The sequence below is a fragment of the Alexandromys fortis genome, unplaced genomic scaffold, assembly GCF_014885135.2.
Source record: "Alexandromys fortis isolate MF-2015 unplaced genomic scaffold, M_Fortis_MF-2015_v1.1 scaffold_85, whole genome shotgun sequence".
Classification (NCBI taxonomy): Eukaryota; Metazoa; Chordata; class Mammalia; order Rodentia; family Cricetidae; genus Alexandromys; species Alexandromys fortis.
Window position 1 is genome coordinate 769,824 of NW_026067975.1, and position 23,068 is coordinate 792,891.

At 42.8% G+C, this 23,068-nt stretch overlaps 1 protein-coding gene across 2 annotated transcripts in view; it reads left to right on the forward strand.

Moving 5' to 3' along the window:
- Positions 1–17,704: 17,704 nt before the first annotated feature.
- Clstn2 (calsyntenin 2) overlaps positions 17,705–23,068 on the forward strand; it is a 554,741-nt gene continuing 549,377 nt past the window's right edge. For both annotated transcript variants that reach the window (XM_050157231.1, XM_050157230.1), the window contains exon 1: positions 17,705–18,007. In XM_050157231.1, the coding sequence (XP_050013188.1) occupies positions 17,893–18,007 (115 nt within the window). In that variant the 5' untranslated portion in view covers positions 17,705–17,892. The remainder of the gene's footprint in view (positions 18,008–23,068) is intronic.

The following is a 23,068-nucleotide window of genomic DNA, read 5'->3' on the forward strand; positions in this document are numbered from 1 at the left end:
CTCTTCTTTCTATTTCTGAGTCATGCTTACTAAGTCCTCCATGATGAAGCTGAGACCAAATGCGAAGGATAGCACGTTTTTCTTAGTCCAGGTCATACAAGAACAGCCTAAGACGATGCTTAATACACAATCAATAATCATTAGCGAACAACGCATACTGCATATTTATACAAAAGACATATGGAGGTGAAGACAGACATCTACTCACCATGTGAGGGTAAGAGAGTGTCTGTCTATCCATAGTTTCCTGGGACTTTAAAAATCATGACAGATAATGGATTTTAAAACACCTTCCTGCATCTTTTAAATTGCCATTCCATTTATGTCTTTAAATAGTTAATATAGTGAACTATATTAGTCTATTTTATAAAATTAAATGAACTTTGCATTTCTGAAATCAGCCCTAATTTTCAACACTCCATTAAGTCAACTTGATGACGTCCTTTCAGAGATGAGGAGTGTTTCGTCTACGTTCATGACTGAGCTGACCCTACAGTCTGGCTTTTGCTCCACTGTCCTGATCAGATTTTGTCATCAAGATTATGAAAACTCAAAATTAATTTGGAGTCATTCCTGTCTTTTTCCTGTCCTTCAGAAAGTTTTGGGCCAAATTAAAATGATGAGCTCTTTGTAAGTTCAATACAGCATTCAGTTTTCTCTATCTGAGCTCAAATATTAAAATTATTGGATCAATTCCTATATCATTAGAGAATTTTTAATAATGTTTTATTGTATTTTACGGAATGTATTTTTATGTTGGTAAATTATATTTAAATTGCTATTATACTTTTCAGTTGTTCTGACAAGCATCAAGGCCAGTTTAATGGACACTTTCTTTAATATATGGCTTGTCAAAACATGTCACTTTGTTTCTCCTGCTTGCATGAAACTTTTTTTTTATTTTTCATCTCTTTTTGTTTTACCTGCAAAAAGCTGGACACATACTTTCTTGAACCACCAAGAGTTAGTTGTAGATGTGCTGATTTTCACCCTTAAAAATGTTTTACTAAGTGAGACCTGGTTGCCACTCTGTTCATCAGTGTAACTCTTTAACCTAGTGACAACCTGGACTCACAAGTCCCAGGTGCTCCAATTGTGTCACAGGTTTAAAGTGTGTTTGCTTCGCTGTTTTTCACTCCTGTAGGTGCCAAGGGTATAGCACTGGTTATACTTTCTATTTCTTCTTGTTTTCCTTCACACTAGAATGATTTCTAAGTTTGCCAAATGTGTTAAATAATTTCAACATTTGAAGATGATCTTCAGTTTTTTGGGATTTATTTATTTCATCAGAGTTTAAAATTTTATTAGCATACATTATTCATAAAATCAGCTTATTATCTTTTAATTATCTTCAGCACCCTTGGTTTTGTACTTCCTATAATTCCCAGGAGTGCTAATGTGTATTTTATTCCATTTTTATAGATTAATTGTGCCAGACTTTTGTCTAATTCAATATTTTCAAAGCTTTAGTGTTATTAATCTTTTGTTTCCTTTTTATCACTGATTTCTCTTGTAATCTTTATTATTCCTTTCATTCTACTTGTTTATGGTGTTATTATAGTGGCTTTTTTTTATTTCTTATGTAGCATTCTTTTAACCCATTAAATAGAAATTGAAATTATTTCTTAATGCATGTATTAGGGCATGTATTCTTTCTAAACACTAGTTTAGTAATAACTGAATTGATTAATGTATAGTATATTTATTATATTTGATAGAGTATAGTTTAATAAATATATACATCTTGTTGAACTCTGCAGTTCAGGCATTTTACATTTTTGCATGTGTCTGCATGTGAATTTGTGTAAGTGAGAGTGCAGTTGCCCACAGTGACCAGAAGAGGGCAGTACACCTTATGGGCTTGGTGCAGCTGTGAAATGCAGCTGCCCACAGGGACCAGAGGAGGGCGTTAGACTACCTGGACTTGGTGCATGTGTGAATGCAGTTGCCCACAGGGACCAGAGGAGGGCGTTAGACCTCCTGGACTTGGTGTTATAGACAGTTGTGAGCCACTTTATATGATTGCGGAAACCAAACTTAGGCTTTGAGCCATCTCTCTAGCCTCTAGATTTTATCTTTCAATTAACAACATGACAGTTTAATATCATTTATCATCCTTCTAAAAATAATAAAGAGAAATAATGGTGCTTCATCATGGTGCTTGATACATGACCACTGTGTGTGGCTCACACTGACTTATGCCCTCCACCTCTTGCCTTTCTTGACTTCTCTCTCTGTCTGGTTCCTTTTCTCCTCTTTAGAAGCCCTCCTTTTATGTCATATCTGTTTTTAAATTAAGAATCTAGATATAGCAGATGAAAGAGAGCATGCAGTATTTTTATTTCTGGGCCTGCATTATTGCATTTAACATGATGACCTCCAGTTTCATCCATCTGAAATAATTTCATTCATTAATAGCTGAACAAGACTCTATTGGATACATATATTGCATTTTGTTTTACTTTTCTATTATCATGAAGCCATGAAGTATGCAATATACTTTGAGCAAATTCTTTCCATATCTCGATTTCCTCCCCATCACTTGTGTAACTCCCTTAGTTTAACCCATCTTCATTAATCTGTTTATCACCACATGGCATTTGGCTTACCGGGTAAAATTCTAACCTGCGTCTGTCTCAGGCAGAAGATCCATGGCGTGTCTTCTAACTCTGTTTTCCTTCCTCCCAACATTCAGTTCTGTTTTCTCTGGCCACCTAAGTTCCACCCTATCAACTAGGCCAAGGCAGTTTCTTTATACGTTAACCAATGAAAGCAACACACAAACAGAAGGACCTCCTACACCACTGTTTTCCAGAGTGGATACACTGATTCCAATTCCTACCAGTGTATGCAGGAGTTACTTCAACCCCATGTCTTCTCTAGCATTTCTTGTTTGGGAACATGATAATAACCACTCTGACTGGCATAAGGTTGAGCTTCAATCTGCATTTCTCTGCTGGTGATGGGCATTGAACATTTCTTCTTACAGTAAGTGTTGAACTTCCCTTCTTATATTAACTTGTCAGTTGTTTTTCTCATTTTGAGAAACATTTGTTCAATTCATCTGCCTACATATTGATTATATGCCTTGATGTTTTTGGTTTCACACAATGACTAGATGATTTGGTGTTTATTTTTTCAAGTTGTTTATATGTTCTAGATAGTAACTCCTTTTTCTATTCTATTTTTATATTCTCTAGGTTGTCTGTTCACTTTGCTACTTTACTGTGAGAAGACTTTAGTTTTTTTCTTTTTGTGTGTTTGTGTGCATTTGTTTGTTTTAGTTTGAATGCTACTTTAAGACCACACTTGCTTGGTAGTCACATCTTCTGTCTCCCTTTACAGTGGATGCAGTGGGCAGCTCACAAATTAGAACAGGTTATAGTGACTCCACCTGATTTTCAGCCTATGTAAATCCTTGAACCACAGGGAACAGTCATTCCAGCCCATGGCTTCATTATCAACCATCAGCTTCCCCTAGAACCTTCTGAGTTCTAAGGCTTCATAGCTCTCTATTTGTGACCCCTACTTTTAACCTGGGGGGTAGGTTACAGTAGGCCCCAACAACACTACACCCACGTCGTTCTCCACCAGCTGCTGGGGCAGATATGGTTTTCTCTGGTGATGTTTACTTTTGAGCCCTAAGAAAACTGGAAACATGCCCTTGGGCACTATAACGAACCCAAAGGATATTGGCTATCTCTCACATATGTTTTATCTAGATGATTTATTATTCTCTTTAACTCCTATTCCATTTCCCCGATAAGCAGTACCTATATTAATTTCCTTGTTGGAATCACCATGGAGCTTTAATATCTTTATAGACCCTTGACAATATATTTTCTAGAAATTGCATACTTTTGTCCAACATTTAAAATACAGTCTATTTCCTTCAAAGCAGAAACTAAACTTGTTATTTTATATTTTAACTGTTTATATTTAGAAAACTCTCCATCAATACCTTTACTCCTTGTTTATATTGGTTTCTGATTAATTCTGTAAAAATTACCAATTTGGTGCTTCAAAACAAAACATGTTTATTATTTTGTAGCACTGTAGCTAAGATCTTGAAAATGGGGTTCTTTGAGGGTAAACCTAGGTAACAGTAGAGCTACATTCCTTTCTGAAAGTTTGGGGAAAGTCTATGGTTCTGCCTTTCCCAGCTTCTAAGTTACCCAGGTTTCTTGTTAGTGGCTCTTACTCTCTGTCTTCAAAGTCTGCCTATTGCACTAACTAATCTCAGCTTCAGCTTTCCCATGTAAGGCAGAGGTCCCAAGAGTCACAGTGCCCTCCACATCATTCCTTCTGGCATGGGCGTCCGCCTTATTTCTTTATAAGTGTTATAAGCAAGAATCATTTAGGTAAACACTCTTGTATTTCTATTTTTACCTGCAGATGGCTATATGCCATTTTAACTCTTGAGAGACATATTCATTCAGCACACTGCAGATTGATTCCCACCATTGCCACGGCAAAGTCAGCAACAAGTCATCCTTTTGCAGTGTTCTCTCTGGTAGCCTGTAAGATTTTCCCCTTTTCTATTAAGTGTTTGGATTTAACTTTTATGTAGTGTGGTCTGGATTAAAAAAAAACAACAACATTGCTTTATTTTATATTTATTAGAATCTTTGTACTCGTGACTCTTTGGCTCTCAACATTTCTAGAACATTCTTAAAATTTTCAGCTTTTATATTGTCTGTACTGCTGTTTCTCTCTTGTGTTCGGGAATTCCACTAATACAAGATTCTTCCCCCATCATTCATGTACTCTGCCTCTTGTATCCTTTTATTCTCATCATCTTGGGTACTTATTTGGGTCTTTTTTTATGGAGAACATCTCTTCTCAGCTGTATAAGATTTGTTGATTAACTTGTCCATTTGGTGCTTTTTATTCCAAAAAATATTTTTTATTTCTTAAGTTCATTTCAATTGTGTGTGTATATATAGATATGTATATCTATATATACACAATACATTCCATTGTTACATACATATACATACAATACATTTATTGTATATGTGGGTAACTATTATAAATATATATGTATATACATGTATATACACACATATGTGGGGCAGCGTAAACACGTGTGTGTGTGTGTGTGTGTGTGTGTGTGTGTGTGTGTAGCAGAGAATAACCTTGCGTGACATTCTTCAGGAGTCTTCCAGCCTTTGTTGTAGACAGTTTCTCATTGGCCTAGACTTCCACTGAGTGAGCTAGACTAGCTGACCATTAGGTTCCCAGGGATCTGCTTGTCTCTGCCTCCCATCTTGCCATTGCTGGGTTCTTCCAAGTGAAGTTAGCACAGCTGGCTGTGGATTTGGGGACTCTACCTCAGGTCCCCAGGCTTGGGAGACCTACCTTACCCACCAAGCCATTTCCCTAGCTCTGGTGTTTATCTTTCCAATGACATTTCTGCTTACTCATTAGTGGCCCCTTGTGTCTTTTTCAAACTCACACTTCTTTGGTTATGTCTATTTTTTTAATTGTTTAAATTTTATCTCTCTGGATTCTAGTATCTGATGAATTAGTGATCTGTTGATTTTGCTGGCCTTTACTCAGTTCTGTGTAGTTGGGTTTTCATTTCACATTGCATATTTAACCTCAAACAGCACGTGTCAAGTCTTTAAGACCCTTGTGACTTTGCACTCCTCGGGGAATACATTTGTTTCTCTTCCTACCCAGTATTACTACCTTGAGATTGTCATTTTCTGCTCAAACTCTTTTTTAGAATACCAAAGAAGTATTGATTAAACACACACACACACACACACATAGATACACACACACATTTGCTTACACATGAATGTTTGAGGGGGATGTTTCTTCATCTCCCCAGGACTGAGGTTAAATCAGACTGGTGTCCTCCATGTCTCTTGTTTGTGCGGGTACCAAGTCTCATCCAGTACCCTATTGAGGGCAACTAAATAGAGTTGCTATTTAGGGTAGAATTAGACTCTAGATAATGAATTGGTGAAGTCACAGGTGCACAGGCTGGCTAAATCCCTCCCCTTGCCAGCGTTTGTGCTCACGCACTTCCGCGACTTCACGCCTTCACTTCACTCATGCCTTACAGAAACCTTGTTTTTTGCCTCAGCTGTTCTCTTTGTCTGGTTCGTTCATCTCTGCCCAGCCTATGGCTGAGGCCGGAGACTTCTAGCTTGCACTTTGTCATTGTGTTTGTTTCCCTTTGGATATGAGAAGCTGCATCTGGTTTCACTGTTGTATAATATTCCTTGGAATGATAACATCGCAGCAAACTCATCTTCTATTGAAGGCATTGCATTTTCCCTAATTCATACTCATGAAAAATATTCAGTGAATGTTGTGTGTTTGTTTTTATAAAAGGTCATAACTTGATGGTACAGGTACAATTTTGTCTTCTCTAATGGTGGTACCTCAGAATATTACCTTCTTTGGACGCCATCGTTGTGTATGCAATTAGTTTAGATGAGGTTCAGTCATATGTGATGGGCTCCTAATTCAATATGGCTGATTCTGTGACTCTAATTTGCATTTGCTCACTCAGTTTTAGGAGCATTTGTGTGATAATTCTCTAAATGCTGCACCGGGATATTCTTAATAAGCATGCCTGGATAGTCCCAGCATCCTTCATTCTCACACCGCCCACTGCTATTAAACCCTTTGGAGCTTGTCTAATTTGGTAAGTGTGAAATGATAAGCTCGTGGTTTGAGTTTCTATTTCCCTAATGACCCATGATATTTAGCAGCCATTTTTGTTGTTTATTTTCCATTTAGATTTTAATAGATTAAACATATTTTTCTTGTTTTCTTAATTGTTTATGTTTTTTCTTAAGGATTCTTAGAATTCTTCATAAATTCTCAGACCAATTCTTCGTCACAGTTGCAGATACTAATTTTCACCTGGTGGTGTCATGTTTCTCTTTATTTTAGCCCCCAAATTAACACAGGCTCTTCATTTCAATGTACTGAATATATCAATATTCTCAAACAATGTTTTGTGTATTTTGTTGCTTAAGAAATTCTTCCCTCTTTTTTATTACAAAAACATTCTCCTAAAATTTTCTTAAGATTTACACTTATGCCTTTCTTCCCCCTAGTATTTTTTTATTTGCCGTTGACAAAGTGGTCCTTCCTCTTTCTCCTTTGCCATCTGAGTGCACATTAAGATTCTGTGCATGTTTCATCTATTTCTTGGCTCTCTGTTACACTTCATTTCTCTGTCATTCAGTGATGGCACACCATCTTCACTACCATTATCCACTTTCCAACGTCGGAAGTCGAGTGTGCACTGGGAAGCACCAGCCTTCTCCTTCCCAAAATGCACGCATGCAGGTCAGTTACTCACTAATGTTTCAGCATCTTCTGTGTGCACCCAGTACTGTTTCCACCAGTCTCCAGTTCTAAACGCCTTTATCTGTGTTTTACTTTCCCCGTGGATTATTAAGCACTCATACCCATTCCAAACGGTGTCAACACTTTAAAAGAATTCTTGTTACTAATTATATTTTAGCACATGGCATTAAAATATTATCTACATGATATATGATTCCTTGATATTTCTTAGGACTTGCTTTGCAAATCTTCAGCTGGATGTTTGACAATGAAATTTTATCTTCTCAAAGACTTAATTGCTGCACTGAATGAGTGGTGTTCAGATTCCCTCTAGCCTTGCTAAATTGTATTGGTTTGACCAACAGATTAAAAAAAGTAAAGTATGATAATGATGCTTGTTATGGTTTTCATGATGTATTTTTGGTTTATACATTTTGAGATTATGTTATTAAATATAAGAAAAGCATAGAACTACTATACCTTCCTAACAAATTGAAATTTCACTTTTATATAATAATCATTTTTATAATTTTTTGTTTTAAATTTTATTTTATCTAGAAATTAAATGCAACACTTAAGATGTATAAGATGTACGTGTGTGTTTCAATATATGTGTGTGTACCATCTATGTACATGATACACATAAAATACACATGTATATATGTACTCCACTGTTGTCGGAGGCTGCTTGTTTTATTCCTGGCTGCTCAGCCCTGAATAATCACACAGAAACCATATTAGTTAAATCACTGCTTGGCCCATTAGCTCTATCTTTTTATTGGCTAACTCTTAAATATTAATTTAACCTATATCCATTATTTTATATTTTACCACGAGGCTCATGGCCTACCAGCAAGGTTCCAACATGTCTGTCTCGGGCAACAGCTCCATGTCTTTTTTCTGACTCCACCTCCTTTATCCCAGCATTCAGTTTAGTTTTCCCTGCCTATCTAAGTTCTGCCCTATCAACAGGCCAAGGAAGTTTTCTTTGTTAATTAACCAATTGTATTCACAGCATACAGATGGGACTCCCACATCACTCTACTACATTGCAAATTTCAACTTTTTGTGTTCTTTAGTTTGTAAGTGTATCAATTATAAACAGCTTAAGGCAGCATTGAAATAATGTTTCTAATCTCTATAATTAATCCATGAGCTTAATCACTTTCTATTTAGTAATAGTGTATTTGAGTTTATCATTTCAACATATTTTGTTCTAGCCAATCTTCTCCCGTGTGCTTTCATAAACATATTTTTAAATTTTTATTTGGGTGTGTGTGAATGCATGTGTGTGTGTGCTTGTGTGTGCACACACAAACATACATGTGCCTATGATAGCCACAAGAGGGCACTGGTTACCTCTGAGCTGGAGTTAGAGGTGTGTTGGAGCTTCCCATGGGTTGCTGGGAAGGAAACTCTGATGCTCTGCAAGAGCAGCAAGCACTCTCACCCTCTGTGCCATCTCTCAAGTGCCTGCCTGCGTTATCTCAGTTCCTCTACGATTGTCTATGCAGAGGTCCTCAATCTGTGGGTCACGATCACTTTTACAGGGGTCACCTAAGGCATCAGAAAACACAGATATTTACATTGCAATTCAGAAGAGTAGCAAATTATAATTATGAAGTAGCAACAGAAATAATTCTATAGTTGGGGGTGACACAACATGAAGAACTGTATTAAAGGGTCGCAGCATTGGGAAGTTGAGAATGATTGCTTTACTAAGTATATGACGTTTTCTTCTATGTTTCTTTTCTCAGTAAGTTTTTGCAAGTTGAGCCATTTGTTTTCTACCTTTTTGTTAATTCTTCACCCTCAACTTTAAAAATGTACTCTATCTATCTATCTATCTATCTATCTATCTATCTATCTATCTATCTATCTACCTATTATTATTATTATCTATCTATCATCTATCTATCTATCTATCTATCTATCTATCTACCTATCTATTAATCTATCTATCTATCTATCTATCTATCTATCTATCTATCTATCTATCGTGTGTTGGGCAGTGTTGGCCCATTTGCCATGGTACACACATGATGGTTCATCTGTGGAGCCCAGAGGACAATCCCTGAGAGATGATTATTCTGGTTTTCTACCGTGTGCGTCCTGGGTATCAAATTTGTGCCATCAGGTTTGGCAGCAAGCACCTTTACCCAGTGAGCTATCTCACAGGCCCAGCCTCATGGGTTTTGATAAGACTTTCATGAACAATATTGACAAGTGGTCAGTGTCTATGCTTTTGGACAACACACAGAATGAGAATGTTTTATTCCTGGCCTCTCCATCCTCGTTTCCACACGATTTTTGTCTACTATTTTGCTGCTATTGTATATGCACATCACTTGAAGCATGCATTATTTTAATTAATACTTTTTAGAATATTTAGATCTTGTTCTGATCTTCCAAGACATTATCTTCAGTAAGTTTGTTCATCTTGGAGCTTCTTTCCATGCAGGCCTAATAGCTGTAAATTAGCCCCGATTGTCTGGAAAATCTGTATCCCAATCACTCTTTAACAAAAATTGAGTATTAGATAACTTACTAATTGTAGACCTGGCCGAACACTTTGATAATAACAGTATGTGATCAGTTTCTCTAAAAGGTTTAAAAGAAGCCCCAGTCTTTGCTTGCAAAGGTTGAACATTCATGTTCACGTATCTGAAGTGTATTATGTAAATCCTCAACATTCTTCAGCATTGTCTGTGTAGCTGCTTTTCGAGCGTGCTAATGCACCATGCTCTCTAGGCAGCTGCAGGATTAAATCAACCTTCAGATCAATTTGAAGGAAATGCATTTAGGTTGGACTTTAGTAGCCTGGGTTTAAGAGTATTTGTTCCCCAACTCTAAATAATAACAAAAAAAATGGTTGAGTCTCTGATAACGACATTAGCTTCCAGTGTTAAGTTACTTGTGGACTCAAGCAGGAATGGAGCCACACGTAGTCATTTAGGCTTGGCATCAGGTTTACAACCTTCTTCAATTCCTCCACTGGCAAATACCTACCATTCATCATGTGCCGTCCACTCTGCACCGCCTTTGACATTCCCAGATGTTACAGAGTGTCGTAGGAAGGTGATATATATCCTTTCCCTTTGGACACATGATTCACTACCCAAAACCATGCCAACCTGGAAAAGAAATTCTTAAATACTGAGAAATTGAAAGACATAAAATTTTAAAATTACTTAGGTGAAATGGTTTCCTTGGAATGCTCTTGCGGGCCAGCTTGTCATCCTCAGACAGGGCCTGGAGAGCAGGCGCAGGCAGCCTCTTCCTTTGAGACTGGAAAGAGAATATATGCTCATGGCCTCACTCTCTTACAAGGGACCCTTTCTGATAGAGTAGAAAGCAAATCCCGACTCCCAGCACAGTGAGCCCCAGGCATCTGAAGCACCAGTGTTTGTATATTTATGACTTTGCTTTCTACCAAGACTCAAGAGAACTAGAATCTAGCCCAGCCTGTGTGACCTCATACCAGTAATGCAGCATTTGTGCTTCTGTTTCTCTAAGCAGAAAATGACAGCACCACTCACACAAGCTACTCTTCAAACACGCTGCCTCCTCCAGTACCTGCTCCCCAGCCCTCACGAAAGAATCTGTCAGCATCACACTGAACCCGCACGGAGACACAAGTTCTAGACATCTGTAAGAACAATGTCCATGCAAGTGGATTTGCAACAGGCTGTTGAAATACAGTAAAAATAGCAAGTAATGGAGAAAAATGCAAAGGCAAAATGTTCTTTCATTCGCTCATTCATTGAGTGGCATTGCATTCCTAAGCTGGGTTAGTGGGTCTATCCCCTCCTCCAGTCTGCATTCTCTTGGGGTAGTACTGGAAACTAATGAGGAAAGTAACAAAGGTGGTTCAGATGCTTCAAAGAGAGGATGCTGGAAAGTGCCCGGTGGCCTCTGGACAGGTGTCATTTACAATCAGCTCTGAATGTCAGATGGTGATATGAAGGAAGTACCATCCCGGGGCATAGTTGAAAGCTAAGGAAGGACCAAAGCTCAAAGGCCCAGAGGCCATTGATGAGGACAGAGTGGTTGGGAAGCCAGCAGGAGCTGGTTCAGGAGGGTTTTGTGAGTTGGATGGGAAGATCTATTATGTGAGGGGTGGTGGGGAGGTGGCAGAGGCTCTGTTGAGAGGCAGCACTTAGTAGGTTTGGTGGGGAGGAGAGAGAGATGCTGTGCTGTACTGTGCCCGAGGCTTTAACAATTTAGTTCCCCACAATTCTGGTCACCAGGGAAAATCTTTTCTAATCCCCATGGGTCTGAGGCATTGGGGTCCTTGACATGACAGTGGCTATGTCAATAATACACATCTACTGAGCACTTCCTTGACTCCACACGAGTGTAGATCTCCTAATCTCTGAGTGCAGGCCACTTTAACCTTTAACCTTTACTTCTCCTCCTAGACATCTAGTGGAAATGAGAACCTATTTTTTGGTCTTTTTCTGAGTTCAATGAGGTAGCATGTACTGTACCTGCTTCATACTAGTGTGGTTTCATGTGTGTTCATACTCATGTGCATTTTATCTGTATCGAATAGAAACATCACACAATGAATTAAGAGTCAGTATAAGCTATTGGCAACCTATGTTCCACCGTGTGACCACCGTCTCCCTTCCATATGACAGAAAGAGGACTTAGCTGCTTGCTTTCCATTTAGCTCTGAAAGCAAGCATGCTTCTTTGGTCTCCACTTTCAGAAAAGGGAACCTGAGGTACAAATATTAAGGAGCTTTCTCGGGAGATACCCAGAGGTAAACACTTGAACTATGGTTACAACCTCAACCCATTTGAGTTTCTCTCTTTCTTGTTCCTCAGTTTCACAGATTCAATTTTTAAAAACCGACTCCATTGCTTTATCTTTGCAAGTCTCAACATTTGAGCTACTCAAAAAGGCTCCTTACACTTGATTTACCCAGCACATTTCTTTCCTGCTAGACTTTATGATAGGAAAAATGAGATTAAAAATTTTCTCATTATTCTTGATGTACATTAAACCATACCAAACCTTAGTGCTTTATATATCCATTTGATTGTACTCCTGGATTCCATGACCATGAATTGGGTCAAAGACTTAGTGGAAATAACTTGACCTTGTTCCACAGTAACCTAAGGCTAAATCTGGGAAAATCGAAATATCTGGAGGAGGGGTGAATCCTGGGGATGTGGTTATTTTATAGCTAGCAAATAGATTATCTAGAGGTTCTTGGGTGACCCAAATGTTGGATTTAACTCAGAATATCGCTCTTACGTCATGAAGCTTTTTCACATGTTTGCAATGACCCCACTTAGTGGTCTCAGGTAGCTGGACTTGTCACATGGAAGCTCCAACCTTCATACATAAGCATCCTAGCCAACAAGGCATAAGCTCTTATGATTGGCCCTGTCGAGACACATGATGTCACTAATACTGAAGTTGGAGCTCAGATCCAAAGGAAGGAGACAGAGATTCTATCTTACAGTGAAAGAAGTGTTGCTGAATTATATGGCTGTTTTCACAGGAATTACCACAGGATATACATATATATTTGTATGTATATGTATGTATATATACACATATATATGTATATAATATATATGAACATAGGAGAGTGTTTAGGAATAATGTCCTACTGTAATGAATGACATCTATTTTTTTCTTCTTCTCCTCCTCCCCCTCCTCCTCCTCCTCCTCCTCCTCCTCCTCCTCCTTCTTCTTCTTTTTTTCCTTTTGATCAGGACATTCTTCCTTGATAAGCATAAAACATCAAAGCCCAAACAGCATTGAACATGAACTGAATTATGTTGTGAACAAGAATTTCTTACTTTTGCTTAAAAAGAAATACGTAGACTTAAAAACAGAAACAAGCAAACCCAACCCAAATGCTGTGTCCATCACTGATGGGACTTGAGCTGACTGAGGTGACTGAACAATGAAGAAAGGACAGACACGTATACAGAAAATCTGGGGTCATGTGGACTATGCACGTCCTGATGGAGTGGGACTGACTGCTCAGCCCAGATCCTCAGTGTGTAGTGCACAGCACAGGGGAGGGAGCTAGCAATTCTGTGCAGCAGGTATCCGCAGGCAGCAGTCTCAGGCTGGAGACATTTTGGAGGAGGTAGATTTTTTTTTTTTTTTACACACAGCCACATTAGACCCAGACCAAAGGAAGGCTGTGGCATCCCTCAAAGCCTTATCCTGTCCTGTGGTGATGGGAAGGCTTTGTCGTTCCCATGGGTCTGAGGTGTTGGGTCCTTGACATGACTGTGTCCATGTCAACAATATACATTCACTCAAGATTTCAACCTTTTTTTTTTTGTTTACACACTTACTCAAGGCTTTCTAGGATCTCCACACAAAACCCACCCATCCACCAAACAAACAAACAAATTCCTATTGCAGCAGTAACTGTCCTTGCATCAGACTTTTCAAAGCAATGTGGAAAACACAGTGATGTGCTTAGTTGCTCTGGGGCCACAGAGCCCCCGTGTTACCTGCAGAGATGGAATTGGGGAAACATATGCAGCTCTAGTTTTCTGAACATCAGTTTCCCAGCCTTCCTTGCAAAGTTACTTACTCTTAGCTGGATCATATGTGGGTCATGTGGAAAGTTTCCACTTAATTTTCTTTTAAAAAATCAGTTTCCATAAGCAGGTATCATTTATTTATTTTCTTCATTTATTCAGTTTCAATTATTCAGGGGCTGTGTTTTGGAGCTTAATTGGGCAAGGCATTAATGGCCACAGTGACAACGAGCGAGAACGGCTGTGTTCGTGTGAGATCTGTTCCTGTTAGATTCTATTTTCTGGGGCACAGGAGTTATTTATTTATTAAAACTATTGACCCAGATGAATTGCCCGAGATTCACTATTGCCTTGCAGGTGAGGCCCTGGGCTCGAGGCTTTTCAGCAGCCCAGGCCTTACGTCATCCTGCTCGTGAAATTTTGAGTGAGGCCTTGAAGAGAACAAGAATGAATCAAGGATAAGGAGCGTGGCCTCCACAAACCCAGAGATTTGTATCACCGCTTGGGTGATAACTGGTTAGTTAAATGGTCATTACTCAGCGGTGATGAAGAATAAACGATTTTAAAAAGTCAAACCCCAAAGCTACCTTTTCTGATCTGAACCTATTTTTCCTTGCTTATTGGTCTCCAGTGCCTCTCCCCAAAACCATCACATATGAGGGAAAGACGGGATGTGGAATTAGGCAGATGCGAATTGATATTCTGCACAATTATGTGAATGAGGACAAGTTATTCAAACTTTGGGAGGTAGAAATGCAATCAACAAAAATCCATTGCCATTGTTCTTGAGGTCTCAGTAGAGCCTAGGCAGTTTCGTGGATGCTCACCTTACTAGACCTGGATGGAGGTGGGTGGTCCTTGGACTTCCCACAGGGCAGGGAACCCTGATTGCTCTTTGGGCTGACGATAGAGGGGAACTTAATTGGGGGCGGTGGGGAAGAGACAGAAATCTTTAATAAATAAATAAATAAACAAATAAATAAATAAAAGAAATGCAATCAACAATAACATGGGAAATAGCAACTGCTGTTGCAAGAATTAAAGGACCCAGGAAATATAGAACCCCGTTACCCAGTCTAGCACTGAGAGAATGGGATTCATTGGCTGCTGGGTTGCTTGACGGAATCCTTGTTCCTGGAGTGGACCGGTGGAAGGGCTGTGCACATGGCGTGGATGGAAGCTCTTGCGGTTTGAGTATCGTTAAGATAAATTTTCTGACTTTCATTGACTCTAACCCGGGTCATTTTGTCTTTCCCCTGCCCAAGAAAGCCAAATCATGGTTATGGCAGGGATTTCAGAGACTTGGAAAGTAGGCGAAGGAGACATATTCGTATTATTAAACATTGGCCATGCACAGCATATTGAGTGTCTCGCATTCATTTTTCCCTTCTTGTACCGACCTTAAGCAGTGGCTATAGTATTGCTTAATCAATTACTCTCGAACACAGTGACTTAATGGAACAGCCATTTCTATTTCTCAGCTGTCAGCTGGACAGTTCTGATGCGGGCCAGGCTTGGCATCAGCCAAGATCGCTTGCCTGAGTTTGCTCGCGTGTCTGTGGTCAACTTGTGGATCATTTGTGCTGACCAGGTTAGAGTGGTTTTGGCTGTCTGGGATGGCTCATCTCCGCCCTGTGTTGGTCTCTGACCCTCCGGCAGGTTCAGCATGAGTTTCTTCTCACGGCAGTGGCAGGGGTCCAAGAAACAGAAAAAAAGTCAAGTCTGCGACTGTTCCAGCCAAAGCCAACCACGTGGCCAAGCTCAGAGCTGGAGCAGCAGAGAGTCACCACGGGGAAACAGCTCCAGAGAGGCATGACTCGACAGCTTGTTAGGTTAAAACTCTTACAGCACTTACTTCATCTAGGAAAATGTTCTTACCCCTGTTCCAGAGGAGCGGAAATGGACAGCAGCCACAGATGGCCTGTTTTTAAGTGCCCTGTCCCTACTTACTGTGTTTCTCTGTAGTGCTCTTTCCTGGCCGTTTTCTGTTGCGGGGAGTTTTGAAATTAGTTCTATGTTCTTCTTCTCATTATTTGGTCTGGATTTGAAACTTCCTGTCACGTGTCTGGGACCAGTTGATTTTTTACAACAGTCAACGCAAGGCCTCGAGGGATAGTGTTTAGTCAGCAAGGAGGTTCTTATTCGAGTGAAGAAGGGGGTAAATGTCAGCTGCATTGGATGGAGCACAAATGACGGAAAACTAGTCAAACAGACATTTCTCATCACTGGCTTCGCTGACTCCGCCGTCAGCGTCCACCTCCGCAGCCCATTCTCCGGATTGTGACTTTCAAATCCGAGAAGGGTGAGGTCTTGATGCTGGCCTGACTCTTGCTAGTTCTTTACCTTGAGGAAGGGAGCAACCTGACTTTCCTAAGCCCCCACTTCCCTCCCGTATGAAATGAGGGCCATTGCACAGGTGTTGCTCAGTGGACTCAAGGGGGCCTGCAGGAGAAGTGAGCTCTGAGCCCCTTGTGGTCATCAGGTTTCGCAGCTGTTCCCAAGCACCTCTTGTCACCTCCAGTTGAAGTGTCTGCTTTTACCACCACAGGGCCCCAGGTGTGCTGCCAGGACCACACAGGGAGGCTGGGCGGCAGAAGGCTCTTAATGCATTTTATGGCTTGCTTGTGTGCTTTAAACCACACTTATTAATTATGAGATGCTGTCTAGTCGCTGTTGCAATATACACATTTGGGTAATTGATTTGTAAAGGCTCACATTGAGCAACACCATGAAGAATGTTTAGGACCATGAAGAATGTTTAGGACCATAGCATGTGGACTTTAACTGTGTCTATCCCCCTTTTGGCTTCTCAGAAGGGGGAAAAAACCCTTGTGTCCTCTATTGCTCGACCCTGGATTCATAATCTGTTTAGTGCTCAGGAAATGTCTTGAATGAATGATGAACGAAGGCATAATTTTGTTTGTTTCTATGTTTTTTTTTTATTTACTTCATTTCTCAACTCCATCTGACCCCTGAATTGTGGGAAAATAGCACACCTAGTGAAATACAGCCAGTGATTTATTGTGAGCCATTGGTTGGTTTTGCTGGGAACGGTCTTGGTCCTTTTGAAGCCCGAGTGTGTTTGAAGGTGTGGAGAACAGTATGAATCCCACCTTCCAACGACGATGCTCCCCGGCTTGAGATTTTAGAAGGCATGGCATGCTCTAAAGACAGTGGGAAAAAAGTCTTAACTTCTGAGGGGGAAGTTTGAATGTGGTTCCCACTGCAGACTGAAGGTAGCCTTTTCTATCTTAGCTAGTCCCTGACTCCAGCAGTGACTGAGACGGCGCAGAGCCTGGCATTGCCACGCAGGTCCTAGGCGATCTCTGCCCTACAACTCCTAGAGGCACCAGCGCTTTGCAGCTCTAGCGAGAGCCTGGCGCCCTCCCCAGACCAGGCGGCATAGAGCGTCCATTTCTAGACCAACAGCCAGGGGCAGGGCCCTGAGATACAGTATCCTGCCCCTTCCTCAGGGAGGTCGGTTCAAAGGGCACACCAGGATAGGGTCGCCTGCGTCCTTACAGAAGATCCTCAGGTCGCTGGTGATCACTTTGTGGAGAAGCTCACTGCACCTCACGGCTGCAGTTTGGAGAGGTGCGGCGGGGACGCCAAACCCTAAGGCTCCTTGGAGCCTCCCTTTAGGGTCCTTTGGGAGCCTGCGCCTGACCGAGGGGGATCATACAAGTGCCTGGCATTGGGGATGGCTGTGGAAAGTTGGGGGCCTGAGCTGAGAGGCGGAGGAGCACACAACCCGGCGCCAATGTCCGCGTCTCATGAATATGCACGAACCACCCCCCTCCCTTCGTGACGTCACGGGCCGTCCCGGGGTGAGCGCCTGAGCCGCTCCGGTCCGCGCCAGTGAGTGCTGCTGTTGCCGGCGAGCGAGCGGCGCGGCGGAGGGCAGCGGAGGCCGAGGGTGAGGGCGGTGGCGGCGGCGCCTGTAGCTCACCCAGAAGCTGCAGCGAGGCTACCCGTGGCGGGCACAGGGGGACACCGGCAGCGAGCGTTAGGCGGCGGCGGCGGCAGGAGCTCGGTAGCGGCTCAGGCGGCGAGGATGCTGCCGAGGAGGCTGTGCTTGGTGCCGCTCCTGCTGGCGCTGGGCGTGGGGAGCAGCAGCGGCAGTGGCGACGGCGGGGACAGCCGGCGGCGCCGCCTCCTCGCGGCGAAAGGTTGGTGCTGGGGAAGTTTTTTCCTCACCAGGAAAGAGCCAGGCAAGGCGGGCTGGAGGGTGCAAATCGCGGACTTACGCGTTCAGTACCCACCCTTTCCTGTGGCAGCTTCGGTTTCGCGCGCAAGGTCCCCGAAGTCAGCCCTTAGCTGTGGACCCAAGAGGTTTTCCGGTCCATTCTTTGGGCGGGGTCCTGGCGCCAAGGAGAAGGCGAGGTCTATGGAGTGCAGAGAACTTTGGGGCCCTGTGTGCTGGGTTGGGAGCATCGCGGGCTCGGCTCAGAGATGCTTGGAGCAGGGCCCGGGTACGGGCGCTGTAGGCGGCAGGGGGAGGGGCGGGGGACAGGTGTCTGTCTACTCCTGTCCTGGGGGCAAGAACCAGGGGCATCTTCAGAGGAGCGAGCTGAGAAGGACTGGTACTCCAGGTTGGGGATGGCTTGGGAACTTGTAGGCATCTGAAAGCCTTGCCCGCACCCGGGCGCTCCGCAGGCTCCGCAGCTCAGGCTCTGGGTCCCCTGGGAACGCACACCCTCATGATGGGCAGAGTCCGGAAGAAGCGCGGGATATGATGGTCCCTACTGCCGCACTCTGCTTTTCTCCAGGGGTCCGAGTTTCCGAGCCCGGAGCTCCTCTTTGGTCTTTCTAATTGATCTTGACCTCTCCAACCCTCCAAGATTCTCATGAATGCTGGCGCTATCAGGGCGAACCTAGAAGCCAGCGAGCCCCAGACTTTGACAGCTGCCAGGGAGCGCTGGGAGGAGCGCTTGCTGGGGAGCCAGCGTCTAGGGGGCGGGACTGGAACAGAAGGTCACGCGGTAGCCGAAGGTTGGGAGGCTTTGCAGGAGCAGGGTTGGGGTGGTTGGTGGTGGGCTCAGGGGAGGCTCTGACTGATTTCAGGATGGAGCGCTCGGCTTAAGTGGTAACTTGTTGATTCTCTGCGCTGTTGACGAAGAGGATGTGCTTTTGGTTTCTGTCAGGTGAAGGTGAGGGATTATGTGGTCCTTGAAATTCCTGACTGGCGATATTTTGAAGACTGGGGGTTTGTCCTTGTTGGAAAAAGACTCACAACTAGAGACAGCCCGATTTAGAGAGGCTTGCTAGCAGAGCAGGGAGGAGCGCACAGCAGACTGGATCTCTCTGGTGACTGGAGAGTTGGGGAAGCAGGCCATTCGCTTTGTCTGGGTTTTGAGAACTGCCCTGCCTGTCATTTGCAAGTGATAAATTAGAGATGGCAGATACTTCTATTCTTTTCATTTATTAAATTTTGGTGGCATAATATGAAAAAGTTTTATACAGCAGCGTCCTTCTAACATCCACCCTACCATTCCTAACAAGGAGTTTCGTCTTTGAAAAGACCATCACGAAAATGCCTTTTAGAAAGTGTATGTCTGTATAAAGGGACCAATGTGATACGCTGCAATAAGAATAAAGAAAACAACGAACGTCCAAATGGTTTTCTCTCCTCCCAGTACACACACTTTGATAGGCAGGCAGATTCCTTTATTCTGGGGCTATCAACCACTTTGTGGCAGAGTAAGTGGCATCTTTATAAGCCCTTGTCGACAAAGAGGGTAGGGAGCTCACAGTAAGAAAAGACCAGGGAAGAAGTCATTTGAGAAGAGAGCTCCTTGTGTGTAACAAGTTGCTTAGTTGTTCGGTGAGAGTGGGAAATCAGAGACTAGGGAGACAAAGTAAATCAGCGGCAATGCAGGCTTCCACTGATCTAGAGTGTGGCTCTGTGTGTGTTATACATATATAATCTTAGTTATTATATATAGAATATATAATAACTAAGTTCGTTTATTTTCTTCACTTAGAACATATCTATTTCATGGTTAAAGCCAAGCTTTTTGTTGTTCTACTGTAAGAGTTTATGGGCCATGAGAATGAGAGCTACTCTCTGAATTCTTCTTGTCGTTCCCCTTCCAACCACGAGGAGGCTGCAAAGAGCACCATTTGCTATTTATTTATTTATTTTGAGACGAGTAATATTTGGTTACAGCAGACATTTATTATAACAGTTGAGCTGATATTTACAGGACAGACATTCCTTATTTCAGTGCATTTAAATTTTATATTTCTAAACCATATAATCCCCGAGGAATATTTGAGAGGGACAATAAAACTGTGTGGTCTGTGTCTGTGTCTCTGACATGGATGTCTTTGAGGTTCCTATCATTTCAATCCCCATCATCAAGAAAGAGAAGATGGGCCCGTGAGAGGGACTGAACAGAGAGATCGCTTTCTTTCTCAATGCACTTCCTAGCACAGGCAGAAAGAAGACAGCTGGGAACGAGCATGGAGCGGCCTGTCTGGGTCGTACACAGTCTCTGAGTTGTAAGCAGCCTCTGAGTTGTACACACCCTCTGAGTTGTACTACACACACTCTGGACAACTGTTTGGAAGTGCTCTCTTGGCCGTGAACCCCTGTAAGATGGTGTGTCTGGATAGCAATGTGTTCTCCCTTCTTGCTGCAGAAGACCCAGAAGCTGCCAGTTGTTGGGGGTTTTTACCAATAGTTGACCTTGCAGTGCAACCATGTTCCAGTTCAGAAACAATACACAGACTGGGTAGTTAGCGCCTGCTTCCTTACCCTCCTACGCCTAGGATAGGACGAAAAAGTCAAACCCTTCTCAGATTTCTTGAAAAGACCAGCTTATATATACTGGAAACCATTCTAGAGAGGGGCACAACTTAGCCAAGAGAAAGACAATGAACTCCAGGAAGCCAGTCACCTGAAGGGCCATGCGGTAAAGTGCCAGTGACCTCACAGCATCAAGAGCTCAGTATCCATTCTCTTTCTAGTTGCCAGACTCCCAGCAGAGAGGTCCTTGAGTACAGTCCTTGAGTGCAGTTACTACAGTCTCACCTGGCATGTGAGCAAGCTGGGTGTGGGGTGGGGAATCAGAACTTGCTTGTATCTGTGCAAACCAGTGTTTTGGCTTAAGGGAGCAGCCTTGTCCTTTCAGCCACAGACTCAAAGCCACCTTTGAATGCTGCACAATATTACACACTCAATACCTGTCCTGAATGGCGCTGTGGACTCCTGTGGTGCTGGCCCTTAGGGGTCACTTCTCTGACTGAGGCACAAGGGTCCCAACTTTCCTCTGCATTGAATTAGTGTCTCCTCTGACCTGCAGTTATACCGAGTCACCTCTGGTCTTATGGTTAGAAGGGCTTCCTCAGCTTGATTCTCATTATCATCCAAATGTGGCCAGATGTGGGCATGGGCTTCTCTAGGAACCTTCCTGGCCTGGCCCCTTCCAGAGAGTCATGCCTCTGCCTCAGACAAGCCTGTGTTTCCTTGCCTGATTCCAGGTTGATATGTGGGCCTTCAGGAGCCTGCAATCTGGCTTGGGCTGGTTTTGAGTTGCGAGATGAGCAGCAAACAGGGTCCAGCTCAGTGTATGCACCCGCATGCATTCTCGGGTGCTGTCCTTTTTTTTTATTTCCATAAACATTTTAGATTTTTCTTCTGTCCTATAAGGTAAAATTTGTGTTTACTTGTCGGAGAAACTTGACTTTGAATCTTGGCTTTATTATTCCTTCGTTAGATAATCTTAGGCAAACGAATTAATCCCTTAACCCACAGTTTCCCCATCTATAAAGTGGGGATACAGAGGCAGGCCTCTCTCGTAAGGTGGTTGTCAGAATAGAGTTCAGAAAGCTTCTATCTCAGATTGTGGTGTAAAAGACAGGAAAACAACAAAAGAAAAAACCATTAACTCTGATGGTCAACCCTCTAAACACCAGGGCATAGTGTCTTGAAGACTTGAAGCTTCCCTTTTCTGACTTCTTTGAAATTGAAAAGCTTTGTGTACTCAGCTCAGACCTGATTCTCTCTGTCTTTTAGTTTCTCGTTGTATGAGGAAGTGCACGTATGAGCAAACACCACATATACATACAAACACGTGTGCACATACACATTTGGTGTAAGTCATGAGACAGCCTGCTCCTTTCATTGCTCTCTGAATGCCTTTGAAACCACCTTTCCTTTTTAATGGCCAGGCTGAAACTTCAGGCAGAGCCAGCTCAGAGTAAGGCTTGGCACTGTGCTGTACGCCTGTAAATAAGCAAGTGTATCTCCAAGTACAAGCCCCAGTGATGTGGGAGAGCTTCTGGTCCCTGGAGGAGGAGCTCATGTGGGGCAATTTGGGTTATAAAAACAGATCATCTGCCGGGCTGCTAGCTTGCCTCCCAGCTTGCTGTCCTAGACAGCAACTAAGTGTTCCTTTTCGTCAGTGACATCCACAGCATTTGAGATGATTTGTATTTACATGGATGAGGGTGACCCAAACTAGGATGACCAAAAGACTGCTTGAGACTCATTATCGTCTTCTTCTTTATTACCTAGCCCAGGACTAATTGGACCCCGTGGGAAAGGTTCCATCAGAAAATTAGGTTTTGAGAAAGGACCATGGGGAGGGCTTGGTAGCAACTGAACTGAAACCACTGGTGCTGTGGAGAAGAGAGGACCGAGCTGTGGGGACGACACTGACAGGAGGCAGGAGTGGGCAGAAGGCAGAAGGCAGAAGGCAGAAAAATGCCTGTGAGGGAGTTAGCACCATCCTAACCTACTGTGACTTCTGTTATTTAGCCTGGTCAGCAAGTATAGTTTCCAGCCTCCATCTTCCTATCTGAGGGGAATCAGGACAATAAAGCAAGCTCCAAAACAAACATGGAGCGTCCAAAGTCTGGCGAGGGGGGATTGTCCAGGTTAGGAGAAGCGGAAGAGTTATGGAAAAAATGAAACAGGTCTTGGTGTGTGAACAGGGACTGGGTCAATGGACAGGGCTGGGTACAGGACAGGTAAATGCGAAGCAGTAAGAATGCCCTTGATTGGTGGACTGACAAAACTGAGGAGGAAGCTCACTTGGCTTTGGCTACATTGCCTGCATCCCAGCTCTAGAGCTGATAGATGTGCTCATGCGTGGTGAAAGCAGGCTACCTTTCAGACGCCCTCTTAAAGCTCTTGTCACAGTCTGACCCTCTTACAGACTCTAGGAGCAGGGATCAGAAGCCCCATGAAAGAAGAGAACTTGTTCAACGTCTCACAGATGTGC